This window comes from Podarcis bocagei (assembly GCF_964188305.1).
Source record: "Podarcis bocagei genome assembly, chromosome: 2".
Taxonomy (NCBI): domain Eukaryota; kingdom Metazoa; phylum Chordata; class Lepidosauria; order Squamata; family Lacertidae; genus Podarcis; species Podarcis bocagei.
The window spans coordinates 95389801-95404132 of NC_138126.1; the positions used below are offsets into that span (position 1 = coordinate 95389801).

The following is a 14332-nucleotide window of genomic DNA, read 5'->3' on the forward strand; positions in this document are numbered from 1 at the left end:
AAGAACAGTACTTCAAAGGTGCCTTCAAGGTATAGTGTGTACAATGCCTAAAGTAGCTGCCTGGCATGTCCAATTCCCTCCAAACAATGACTGGCTGCACACAGACACGTAGTCTCCTAAGTCTACACTACAGGATTTGAACCAATGTGCTTACGTAACCGGCAGCCTTGTGCAAGTCTCTCCTTTCAGAGGGGAAAGAGGAGCTTTGTGTTTACCGTAAACAGCCAGAAAGGCCCTGATGTCCTTTGAACTAGTGCCTGCTTGCCTCTAGACCTAACTCTGACCTGAGCTATGGGGAGGAGCAGGGAGCAAGGCACACACAGAGAAAAAGCCAGTGGGTGGGTGTGGGACCTAGTGGGTGGGGAGTCAGAATACCTCCCCCAGAGCACACAGGTTAAACCTGAAGGGAATATCCGAGGCCTGGAGTGGGCAGGGACTTGCACCAAGCCTGATTTGCTCACAGAGGGGAAAAGGTTAAAGTGCTGCCACAGCAGCTGAGCTCTTCCGCTAGCCGCCTCCTTCAGCTTTAGCCTAGTTGGAACAACCCCATGACTGCACATCAGATTAGAAAAGGTGTGTTCTAATTAATGGGAGTGCTGTGGACTCCCTCCTCAGCTGCAACTGTGTCTGTATATGCATGTAACACGTAGGAGGAGTACACTTTCCCTGCTGAGCCCTGCCTGCTGGAACAAAAGGATTATAAAGCAGACGCAGATCACCCTGGGGATTATTTGCCGGAGTAGCTTGAAGAAACTTTGCTGGCTTCCTATGTAACAGCTGGGACGAGAGCAGCATGAGGAAGACATCGAACACAGGTGAGCAGAGGGGAAAATGTTTCTTCAGAGGCTTTGCATCCATCACCTGGGCTCTCTTCCTGCATACAGAGAGAGAGAGCCTGGGTTGTTCGTTTTGTTTTATCTGTTGTGTGGTTAACTGCTCTGGAAAGATCAAAGTTGCCTGGTGTAGGGAAATAGGGAAAGCATTGGCAGCAAAAGCTGATGGGGGAAATAGGCATATGAAGTCTGAAAACTTTGGCCAGGTCTGCTCAGAATTGCATTGCATTGAATTCAGTGGGACCTACTTCTAAGGAAGTGGGGGTTAGGATTACAAACGAAATCCCTGGACCAGTAAAAAAAAAGGCACATGTATATTCTGCTGCTGTATCTCTCCAGAATTTATTCCAGATTACAGTTTGAATGTGAACCAATTAGTGTTTTAAAATGGTAGTTCTCTCTCTCTCCCCCCCCCCCATACCCTGTTAGTCTTGGAGGGCTTAGGCTTCAAAGCAGAGGAAGACTATGTGGGGGAAGGGAGATGGACTAAAGACTAGGAAGTGAGAGTGCTGGTGGTAGTAGCTCTTACTTGTTGAACTATAGAATCTCTACTGTGACTTCTCATGGTTTTATAGGGCAGCTTCATGGGTTGCAGTATGAGGTACTTTATATATTATGTTTTCCACCACATGGGAAAATGTGTTGTAGAACAAGAATCAAATTCATGAGAAGCAACCCAAAACTTTCAGTATACCTGTAAACTGTGTCCTTGTTTTAAAGTTTCTCTGCAACTCTGAGGACTAGGAGCTTGTCAAATAGATCTCCTCACTCTGGAGACGTAGGAACTGGAAATCACTAAGTTAATTTAAATGGGTATGTGTTTCTTGAAACTGAAAATGGCCTGCATGCTAAGGAGTCAACTGGCATAAGCTTAAAAAAAAAAGTTGGGAGAATATAAATTGGCAGGTACAAAGGAACCAGAGCAGATGTCAGAGTGTCTTGGCCTGACTCCACATTGTGCAACTGAACACTGGTGGCCTCCCTCCCTCCTGAGGAAAAACAATATGGGTGATTTGCGGTGGCAAGCAGAGATGAGGGGCAGCTTAATATTTTCACTACCTGTTACTGCTGCAAATTGCACCCCAGTCAGAGGCTACCTGTGGAGTTTTAAATGCATGTTTGCTTCCTGTTTGTGGAAATAAAGAGAGGCCATTGTGGTTCATCTACACGCATTTGCATATAATACGTACTGAGGGAATTACTGAACCACAAGTAACCTCATACAACTTTAAACAGTCATAGCTTACTCCAAAGACTTCCGGGAACTGTAGTTTGCAGAATAGGGTCGCCTAACAATTCTCAGAGCCTTTAACACTTCCCAGGATTCTTTGCAGGAAGCAATGATTGTTTAAAGTGGTATGATACTGTTTTGAATGTATAGTTCAGATGGGGCCTTTGAGGTCAGATGAATGTCCAGAACAGCCAATGTTGGTGAAAGAAGCTCTACATCTCTATGCCTGCTGACTTTACGTCTTGTTTGTTCAGCAATAAAATTGGACCAAAGGCTAAAGTGAAGTTAGGTCTCCATACAAGAAATCGGAATCTTTTTCATCTCAGCAAGGTACTTGCAAAATTCCACAATGGTCAGCAAAGTACTCATATTTCTCTTCAGCTGTGAGTAAGGGTCCAGGCTATCAATGTTAGCTGCCCTGAACTGTATGTGACCTATGAAGTTTCCTAGAAATAAATCCCACATGGCTACAGCAAACAAGACTGTGTGAAGGCCCAGGTGGTTGCTAGGGGCAACGCCAACATCTTTGCCCAAATGGTAGCAGAGCTCTTCGTTTTGAGTTGTTATGACACCGGTAGCCAATGAATCAATGGCCTGTTTTTCTCTCCAGCTTATTAGCAATGCAAGGAATTTTTATTTTGTTGGTTGGAAACTTATATTAGTGGTCATTATTCATCAGGCTGACACAGACAGAAGGCGATGTAGATAGTTTTTTCTCACTAGACTTCATTTCCTGAGTGTTTTTGGATGCTCAGAAGTCTGCTGGTTAGCAGAAGAGAGCATGTTGTAATACAGCCACAGATTTATCACACACTTTGGCAAAGAGTGTACTATGATCTCACAACTATTTGCAGAGCCAGAAACTACAGTAACTCTCCCCCGAAAGGAATGGCTCTGTGAAGGGGAGGAGAGAGGCTCCTAAAATTCTAGTGCTGTGTTTCTTGAACTTCTAAGAGACAAGGCATTCATGTACATAGGAGTAGGATCCATCAGCTCTCAAATGAGCTTGCCCCTATGTGAGTTGCTTTTCAGGGCATGCATCATTTGAGTGCATTCTAGTGCAACTGTATCTAGTCAGGGTGCTCTGCTCTTTATTTTTTCATTATGACCACTCAGGTCTTGGCTTGCTGGCAGTCCATAATACATGTACAATAAAACTAGACAGAGCCAGTTTGCATTGACTTACATGTGAACTCAACAAAATAGAACCACCATCACATAGAATCATAGGATTGCAGAATTGGAAAGGATCCCAAGGGTCATCAAGTTCAACCCCCTGAGATGCAGCAATCATAACTAAGTCATGTGGAGACTTTTATCAAGGATTATTTCATTTGTATCCCACTATTCCTCAGATGAGCTTTATGTGGTGTGCCATCACTGTTTCCTCCACTGTTAACATTTGCTGTGAAGTAGGCGAAGCTGACAGATGCTGACTGGTTCAAGGTGGCGCTGGAGCTTCATGGCTAAGTGGGGATTTGAACTTGGGTCTCCCTGGTCCTAGTCCAACCCTGTAACCACTGCACCACTCTGCCTTTCTCATTAGTACATCTTGGACATGTCCTATAGATTGTCAGCAAACCAATATCTGAGAATTGATAGAGCTATTCATTATCTGGACATGAAAACAAGTTGTGTATACCTGCTCTTAAATTTTGCTGGTTTTATTTATATGTTAATAATTGTTTAAAATGACTGTGTGTATACCACTTAGGGATTGTTTGGGCAGTTTATAAATTCTTCTGAATAAACGGAAATAAACTGTGTAGCCACTAGCTTGCAAAACACTAGCACCATTTGTCCACTTCTAAAACCTGTACATAAATCAGATCCAGTATGTATTTCCTGACATGGGACCACCTCAGAGCAGTTGAGCCTTTGAACTATGCATTGAACAATCCTCTATTAACAGAATTTGGAATTCGTTCTTGCAAAGATACTGAGTCACTGGAATTCTCCTGAATGATTGCACAGTCTGAACTCACAGTATTCCAGTTTAATTATGTTGCAAGTTCTGAAAAAAAGTAATATGTGACCTGAAAGCCAGGTTATCTATTAGACTGGCAGATAAAGATTGGTTTGGCATATACCAATAATGGAGCCCTGTTATTGCAGGAAGAATAATTACTGTTACTGTGAAACTGATCAGCTGTACAGTATTTATTCATTAATCCCTGGAGTGGTAACCACAACTCTGATTCTCTGAAGGCTGGGTCGCATTACAGTGGACAGGCATAACTATGCTTTTTGGTAGTCAGCAGCTAAATTGTAGCAGGATTTTTATGGAGGAGGACTTCCACTCTACCGGATACATTAATCCACATCTGATTTTTGCCAAGCAAGGAACTGGGAACTGGGTCTGATTTATGTAGAGGTCTTGGAAGTGTACAGCATGGCCAAATGGCCTGGGATGTATTTAAAAGGACATGGGTAAATTCCTTGCCAGTGTTTTCAAAGCACAGAGCACATCATTGTTGAGTAGGGTACAGGAATAACACACCACAGATGGCCACCAGAACAAGTGTCCTAAGAACCTAGTCTCTTGAGGATTATGATTCATAACCTTGATAATGTGGGTGAAGGAGGCTTTTCCAGGTATTTGGATACTTACAAAAGTCTTCCAAAATCAGCACGTTTGAAAATATGACAAGTTTTGTAATTGGGCCACTGTTTTCCTGAATTTTTGCATCAGTAAATACAGTGGTACCTCAAGTTACAAATGCCTCAGGTTACAAACACTTCAGGTTACAAACTCTGCTAACCTGGAAGAGTTACCTCGAGTTGAGAACTTTGCCCCAGGATGAGAATGCAAATTGTGTGCTGGCGGCGCAGCGGCAGCAAGAGGCCCCATTAGCGAAAGCACGCCTCTAGTTAAGAACAGTTTCAGGTTAAGAATGGACCTCTGGAACGAATTAAGTTCGTAACTAGAGGTACCACTGTACTGGGTATAATGAAACCAAGCATGGTATAAAAGGCTGAAAAGTTTCCTTCTGATTCTGACTCATGAAGGATTTTGGGTAAGCTCCTTCCTTCGTCTCGTTTAGCATTTATCCACTTCCACTATGGTTCTCAACAGCTCTACTACCTATTCAGAGCTCTGCTTGTGACGTTTGCTTTTTCTGCTAGACATAGCACTGTAAAATTCTTGCTTAACTTCATTCATCTAACCCTTTAGGTTAGCAGTGTAATTGGTGGAACCCAAATTCCTCCTCAAAATTGCTCATAGCCCATGCACATTTTGTGACAACTTCAAAATCTGCTCAGTGCATTATTTGGTTATTTAAACAACAGTACTTCCAAATAGAGGGCTTTGCAAGTATCAGGCCAAAGAGTCTGTAGCTCATTGGTAGAAAACAGGCTTTGCGTGTACAGGGTCTCTGGCATCTCCAACACAGGCATATAATGTAACAGGGTTGAAAAAGATCTCCACTTAAGATTCCGGGGAGCTGATTTTGGACAGCCACTTGCTGCTTACAGTAAATCCTGGGATAGATGGACCAAAGGTCTAACTCACCATATAAAGCAGTTTCATATATTCATATTTGGCATGCCTGGCAACCACAAACCACACAGGGACTGTGCTACACTAGATGGCAGCAGGCTAAATGCAACATTCCAAGCTGACATTGTAGCATAACTAACCCCACCCCCATTAGTCCAGACCTCTTTTTTTCTTTGGAGGTAACTTCTCCCCTACTTCTGGTTTTGCGCTACAGTGCTTAAGCAGCTATGGGCAACAATGCCATCTGGATGCGTACCAAGAACACTAAGCAGAGCCAGTTCTGGAGCCATACCCTGAAGAACTCCAGCTGTTGCCTCCCCACTGTTTGACAATGATCCCTTCATAGTTCATTATTGTGTAACAATTGCTACTGATATGGAATCTGAAACAACTGCTAAATGATGCAAAAAAAAAGTGATTGCAAAATTAACAACTGCTTGTTTTTTCTTGCTGTATTTGCTCACTAAAAATAGTCAATCAGAACAGCTGGACCTCGCCAACCACAACAGTTGCCCCTTGCAACACAGTAGGCCGCTAGATGCCAAAGATGAATGAAACTTCTGTTCAGATTAATGAGGAATATTTAGATATGAAGTTCATTTTACTAACTGTCCATGGCTTGGTGAAGAAAGTGTTACCACTGTGCCAATGCCATCTTACTCATCACTGGCAAGGAGCCTGCAGAAGCCTGTCTTGGCCAGTTAAATTGCCAGAAGTTGAGCAATCGTTATACATTTATCCCATTTTATTGTTTCTAATAAAAAATACATTTTCCTGTCTTGATTATTGTGTTGATTGAAATTCTAATAATAATGCCCAGCTCAAGAAACAAGTTAGTTGGGCTTTGAGTCCTAGTTAACTGCTGTTGAAGGCAGAATGCTTAGTGTACCTTAAATGCAATAAAAAAGTAAGCACTAATTTTCACCTAATCCTTGAGGCCAAATGAAGAATAAACCCAATGGCCGAGCCTATAAGGCCTTGCTAAAAGAGCTTTTGTGTCAGTGGGAAAATCTTCACTGATTATGGCAATAACTCAATCTCTGAAGGGAACGAATGGAATAACATTTTTACTGAGAGCTGCCTTTCACTCATCAGGAGAGAAATTGGACTGTCAAATCTCCTGGGAACATTTATTAAGTATGAGGGCAAGGGATAAGACTTCTTTATTTGTCGTTGTAGACTTTCTCCCATGCCTCACCATATGCATTGTCTGCAGTCTATATCAGATCTAATATGTGATTCCATAGGAGAACAATGGAAGAGTGACAATCTTCCTTTGCAAGACGTGTTGGGCAATTCTTCTTCCACAATGCTGGTACTTGGAAAATACCGGGAACCATTGATCCTCCCTAATTTAGGCATTTCTAAATTGGGAAATTTAAATGTGTGGGATGATGCAGCAGGGGAGGAGCATATAGTGAATGAAAACCGCCTCAAGGACTTGCCATGAAAGCTCACCTTGCAGAAATATTTTAATTGTTGGGAAGGAAGTTTAAAATTAGGTTGGCACCTGAGCCACAAACTCTGCAAGTCTGCCAGACCTCAGCTCAGCTTCTGGTTTATTTTTGCTTCAGCTTGCAAAATCCAACCTGTGATTTGTTGCTTGAGCATTTTTCGTCTATCTTTCAGAATTTAGCTTGCTCCAATCTAGACACCCTCCGCATACGAGATTCTGCTTGCTTTCAAAGAATCAAGCTTTATCCTTGAATCATAGGAAGAGAGCAGGCAAGGCAGTGAGGAAAGGCTTCTTTCAATCTGGGAGTGGCCACTAGCTGTTATCCAGAGCAAGAGCTTTATGTTTTCCCTTTAGCGAGCAAGAAGAAATTCCTGTGGCCTAGTTTTGTAAAGTCACATGGACTAGAACAGTTTGAGTTTGCAGCTGGAATTGACCACAACATATTAAAGGTCAGCTCTCTTCTCTCTTTCCACACATCACTTCTCTCTCTTCCAATCCCTCCACTAAAAAGCACCCATTCTCTGCCGTGGAAAACACTGTGCCCTTGTTTCAAGTAACTGCCTCTCTTGATGAGTTGATAGCATAGTTACATTTTTCAGCCAGTAAACAAAAGCCACCGTGCTTGGTCATGTTTGCCTGGAGACTTTAGGATTATGAAATCTAACCAATTCACATGGATCACCTATCAGCTTCCTACATGAGTCATTTCCTTTCTTGTGGCTGAACAGCCAGTCTGGTTTCAACATACTTGCTCTGTTCTTGACTTCTGACCTTTCAGTGGGTAAGACCCTCTACCATTGGGTCAGAAACCTTCCAGTTGTGGGGATCCACCTCCCTTGTTGCTTCACCACACCCTTGGCTCTTAAGAAGATGGGCTCCTTTATTTATTCAATACCTTTGTTGGCTTCTCCTTGCATACCACTGATTGTCATTTACTGACACTGATTAGTACTCATTTTCCAGCTCTCGTCCAAGTATTTGTGTGTTCATTTTGCAATTCTAGGATTTCTCAGGGTCTCTGTTTCAGAATGGGAGAGGAAATCTGCCATTCATTCAAGATTTTGATGGTTAAGGAGCAGTGCATGCTAAGAACATATGGTGCAACTATTTTTTCTCTTTTTTCATTTTTCATACTAGCTCTAGCAACATTTATTGATGCATGATGAACAGGTTTGTTTTAAATTGAAGCAAAAGGATTTGGGGCTTTGTATACATCCAGAACACTTTATTCGTTTTAGCTACTCATTGTTCAGAGAAGCAGGGGGTTAATCTATACCTTATCATGGTCTTAAAAAAGGGGGGGGGACTACTCCTTCTGATCACTAAAACAGTGCTCCCGTCTCCCTTTTAAGCAATGAAGGCCCATGCCATGGGTGAGAGTATTGCTGTCAAGCCCCAAGTACGCAGCAGCTGAGATGCATATTATGCTCATGTGGCAATCAAGGGGCAGAGTCAAGTTATGCTGAGACCCAAAACCAGCCAGCACAGATTGTGAAAGCACAAACTCAGTTACTGCTTTGCACAGCTTTCTGCTAATGTATGAATCATAGAATCATAGAGTTGGAAGAGACCACAAGGGCCATTGAGTCCAACCCCCTGCATCTACTTTAATACAGTATTCACAAATGGTGCCTCTTACAAACATACATGATTTTCAGTCTATTATGATTTTCTTTATCTATGTCACCATTTTCCCTCCCACCATTTTTCCTTCTTTGCTGCAGGATCTTCTCACTAGATAGGATTTTTGAGTTTGCCATCCTTCTGTTTTGCATGTTCATATACAGGGCATTAGTTTGCCTGTCTTCCCAAAAGGGAGACAAACTGGATCCAGAATTGGCCTCCACAGTCACTTAAGGACTCATTGTTAAAACTGTGTTTATGGAAGACCATCTTACTTGGCTACGAGTGATCTCCAAAGAAGAAGAATACAGGGCCATATAATTTCTTCATATAGATTGTGTATGACTTCTCGTGTGTCATCTTTTCACTGGCTTAATCTTTTACTGAGATTAGTCTTGTTTAAATTCCTGTAAAACTTATATGCTCAATAGTTCATCACACCATGATTTCCCCCTCCACTTTATAACATCAGAAGAGGAAGTATTACTGGGATTTATCATCAGGATTGCTCAAACCTCCACCATTAGCCCTGCCAGCAAGGATATGGCTTTTCCACAAAGGTTTTGCTTTTGTTAAATCATTTATCTGCAGGAGAAAGCCTACATGCAGCTGCATATGGATATTTATTATCTACCTAAGAGAGATCAGAGGGACGTGGGTGGCGCTGTGAGTAAAACCTCAGCGCCTAGGACTTGCCGATCGCATGGTCGGCGGTTCGAATCCCCGCTGTGGGGTGCGCTCCCATCGTTCGGTCCCAGCACCTGCCAACCTAGCAGTTCAAAAGCACCTCCGGGTGCAAGTAGATAAATAGGGACCGCTTACTAGTGGGAAGGTAAACGGCGTTCCGTGTGCTGCGCTGGCTCGCCAGATGCAGCTTGTCACGCTGGCCACGTGACCCGGAAGTTTCTGCGGACAGCGCTGGCTCCCAGCCTATAGAGTGAGATGAGCGCACAACCCTAGAGTCTGGCAAGACTGGCCTGAACGGGCAGGGGTACCTTTACCTTTACCTTTAAGAGAGATCAAACTCCTTCATCAAGACTACTAAAAATTCTCTGACACGCTCAAACTCCTTAAGCAAGACTACTAAAAATTCTTCTGGGCACCTAGAAATATGATAGTGGCATGTAGGAATAAGGATATATTTGTAGGCCTTTGTTAAAGAACGTTGGCTGGTAGCGTGCTATGCAGCGACCATGAACTGAATGTAGGAAGGATTGCCAATTATGCAATAATTGGGGTGGGGCGGGGCAAGGGCAGCATATGAGTACCTGAAGTAGACATAAACTATCTTGGTAGTGCTTTCTTGAAAGGAGAGACCAGTTGTGCCCAGTCCTGGCAACATCTCCTCAGGCATAGGTGCCAACTCCCTGGGGCCTTGGGTGCCCGGGCACCCACAAAATTCCCCATGAAGGGGCTGGGCATCCACAGATTTCACTGTCAGGGCCGTGCACGCTGCATGGTACCCACAGCCCTGGGCACCCACGGTTGTGGGGCCAACCTGGCACTCCTGTCCCCAGGGCTAAGGCCCACCAGGGGATATTCAGTGGGCAAGGGATTGTGTGCTGTGTTCACACTTCTTTCCTTTTCCTTCCTTATCTCTTTGGAACCTCACAGGGCTGATGGCTTGGTGCAGACACAAGGGTGGGATTGCAGTGATCAGTACCAGGCACTGAACAGCATTTTCCTTGATAATTGGTGGCAGTGCAATGGGTGGAATGAGCTCTGCAGAGACTGAGAGCCAGTTAAAGCACTTAACAGAATGGGCAATCTGTACACAATGTGAGGTAAACAGGACTCCCACTATGGGCCCCTCCACATCTTCTTTTTAAATGGGTGCATTCTGCAGCATGTCATTGATGCAAAAATAGTGCATTAGTGGTGTGATTATGTTGAACTATCCAGACATCATTCTACTTTATTAGTGGTTCTGCAACATCTCCCCAGTGCTATTGGATCGTTGGATGGGCATTCTGTTGCTAGAGCACAACAGAAGTGTGAGGGGGGGGGGAGAGGGGAAATTGACACTTGACAGGATTTTAGTAGGAAACTATGGGACATGCACCTATTGAGAAAGTAGCAGTAGGACTGCCCCAAAGCTTTTGTAGGCACAAGTGAGACTGAATATGTGATCACATTTAACTGCCCCAATAAACATCAAGAGCACACATCATGACCTATTCAGGATGCACACCCCCTATACCTTTAGCGTAAAATGTGAAATGGGTTGCATATGTAGGAAGCTACCTTGCACCAAGTCAGACCACTGACCTGTATTGTCGACACTGAGGGGCTCCCCAGGGCTTGAGGAAGGGGTCAATCTCAGCCTGACCTTCAGATGCTGGGGACTGAGCATGGGATCTCTGGCACACAGAGCATGCGTTGCTCTGCCACTGAACTATGGCCCTTTACCTGCATAATTTCTCCGTGAGCCTTCCTCTTCAAAAATTAAGAGGCAAGGTGGAACAACTCATTATGGCATACATAAGATGATGGAACATGAGAGTTCATGCTTTTCACCCCATCTAGGTGTAAATTGGCCTGAGGGCTGCCATCTGCACCCCTTTTTATATTTGATATTGCTGCAGATATGGCCCAGCATTTCAGATGCACTGTAGCCATAGCTGCAGGGTATCTATCTGAATTTTTATTCAGAGTTGCCAAAGCAAATTTAAACAGCGGCATAAGACTGTCAAAATTAATTAAAGGAAGCCCAAGTTGTTAATGATTCTCAAAGAAGGACAATTTGAATTTTGATTCTTTCTCAAACAAGTGTATACATATGTATAAAAGCTTTTAATTTCACTCGCAGCTTTGTAAAGCACGCCACAATTCTGGTATATACTTGCAAGTAAAATGGAAACCGGAAAGCTGTGCCGTTTTTATGTCTGACGAGATGACTAATCCCTTGCTCAGAAAATTGTTCCTTCCTTCTGCCCAGCTCAGTGCTCTTTGTCCTTTATGAACCCAGCAAAACTTGGCACATGATATAAGCCAGTGAGACTGCAAAGACCTTTCCATGACTAGCTTAGAAATACTGAGTGATTGTCTGGCAGCAGAACAAATGACAAACATGCCCCTTTCTCTTGCAGTCTACCTTTTGCCCACTCTTAGCAAGCTGTGCCCTCACTAGAGCTCTACTTGAGCTGTGATTTGAACCCGTGAAGGTCCAGTTCTGCAGTGCATTTCACAATATGCTTCATAACATGTTATACTGAATGCAGGCACATAGGAGCCAATTCCTAGGGGCTGAGGACCCTTCACCAGCCCCCATAAAATATTTGAGGGGGTCTCCCACCATAGTTGATGGGCATTGCCATTCAAATGGTTGCTCCTACATGCATACAAGTGTTTGTGAGAAACATTTTCCAAAGATCAAACAAGATTGATTGTTAACAGGGAAGGAGGCGTAAGGCTCTGGCATGGCCCTAGAGCCCTCCTACCTCCTCCCCAAGCTGGACAAGTGCTTACTAGGCTTTGCGATGGAGTCAGGACGACTCTTTGTTTAGGTTATCCACACCTTTCCGCCCTGCACATGACCTAGGTGAATGAAGAAGAAAGTGGTGATTGTGATCACAGTGTACACCTTGGGCAGGTGTGGCTATACCCCATCTGCTGGTATCACCTTCATTTGGACACACTGCAGTGTAATGCAGAATCAATATGTAATGAATTTTTATTTTTGGATTGAAACTATATTCTGAAGAAGTGCTTTACGGGACGGGAAGATCTAGCTTGTGTGTGGATTACATGGGGGGGGGGGACAAGTACTCTGTCTCAATTGATCCTAAAATAAAATGTGTGCTCACAGCCATAGTTACTGAACTATTTCCACTTTGTTTTACAAGTTACATTGGGATGAAAGTAAACAAACTCTTTCTTCACTTATTGTCTTGCTTTGAGGATAGGGAGTCCGCTGAGCTCTGAAAAGAGCTCTCAGCACAACATCTCTGGCTAGGAGAGCAGAAGCAATTACTCTCTCAACACCAGTGACCCTCTGCAGCGGAGTGCGCTTGTACTGATGTTCTCCCCTGAGATGCTGCTCAGCACTTCAGCTGGGTAGTTCGCCAGCAATTTAATCACCAAGCCACCGATATTAAATTGTGCATCAGCCCTACAGCAGCAGAGGCGCTAAAAAAAAAGCAGAAAATTGTTGCGTGTAAACATGACCATTATTGTTGGGGAAAGAACCCCTGTGCAGTTACTGGTTCTCTTAGGGAAAAGCTAGATATGATAGCGGCACAGATCTGAGTATTTGAATTAAGCTGCCATCAAATCTTCCCCCGCTCCCCAATGTGCCACTACCATTGAAAACTACCTCCTTATCCTCTACCAGTTCTCACTCGAAGGGTACCTCCAGACTGATATTTTCATTGGGGGGAAATGCTGCAACATGTCCTTGATGCAGTAATAGTGCATTAGTGGAGGGCTATCTGCACAGCATTCCGCTTTGTTGGTTGTCCTGTGATGCTTCTGCAGTGGGACTGCATAATTGCCATCTGGAGGGGCACACTTGCATAATACCACAACAAATGTGCACAAATTGGAAAGTACAGGATTTCAGCAGGATGTTACAGGACATGCACCAGTTGGAAACAAAGCAGTATGTCCACCCCAGACTTTTGGAGGCCATCATGAGCATAAATCATCATGAATGTACAATAAGAAAGATGTCTGGAGGGGCTGTGTGTGATAGTGAGGGCAGCACTTCAGGGCACTGATTCATCAAGTGTGGAAACAATGATTGCTATTAATGTAGTGATATAAAATTGTTTATAGGCTGCTTTTTGGGAATAGCCTCCTCAAGGTAGCTTACAAAGCATGAAAACACAACGCAAAGAGCTAACAGCCATTTAGAAACCTAGGCTAGTTAAAACAAATAAAACAACACTATAAAGTTCCTACAGACAAAAGAAACTATCCATCTTAAAATAGTTCTCTTAACAATGTGAAGGCTGACCTGGAGAAATGTGTTTTAAAAACCTACTTAAAGGGTTGCAGCTTTGGGGGGGGGATACACTTCGGTCCAGAGGTAGTTCCATATTCTAGGGACATAAATATATGCATGTACTAGGAACTGTGCTCCCCTTGCTGATCCCTTGCCATTCCCCCCACATTAACCTCCTACAGCTTCCCCTTTCCACACCATTTTGGGAACCTCACTTTTCACCTTCCCATCCCTATTTTTGAAACCACTTCTCAATTCTGTTTCGCAGCCCTGCTTTCCACCTGTTTTCGCCTTCCCCCTTATGTCCATGCCACCATCTTCCCTTCTTTTGTGCACACCCCCCCCCGCCTTACACAGAAACCACCAAGGTAACCTCCTGCATCTTCCTTATGATGAACAGGCAGCTGTTCATAATAAACAAGCATAATTTAAGTATAGCACACCATGCATAGATGAGAAAGATGCTACGACTACTGAGGTAATCCAGCTGTGTAACACTGACTGTATCCCAGCTCTTTAAGGCTGCCAACTTTTAAGCTACTTAAAGCTGCCAGGGACTTTTATCATTGGGAAATGCTGCTGCTTGGAATGTCTTCATGTGGGTGGTCTTTCCTATTCAGTCATTCAATGATTAATTTCCTGGTAAAGATCCCACTACATGGGTGAACATGTAGGCATGGTTGGCAGCATGTCATTACTTGAAGCTGACCTGTTGCAGGACCATTTCAGTTTCTGAGTCTGA

The 14332-nt window shown here is 43.6% G+C and overlaps 1 protein-coding gene across 1 annotated transcript in view; it reads left to right on the forward strand.

Annotated features, from left to right (window-relative positions):
• The first annotated feature begins 577 nt into the window (after positions 1-577).
• The window catches only part of SEPTIN9 (septin 9), a 207879-nt gene continuing 194124 nt past the window's right edge, over positions 578-14332 (forward strand). Inside the window, exon 1 of the mRNA XM_081185392.1 lies at positions 578-815. Within this exon, the coding sequence (XP_081041518.1) occupies positions 794-815 (22 nt within the window). The 5' untranslated portion in view covers positions 578-793. The remainder of the gene's footprint in view (positions 816-14332) is intronic.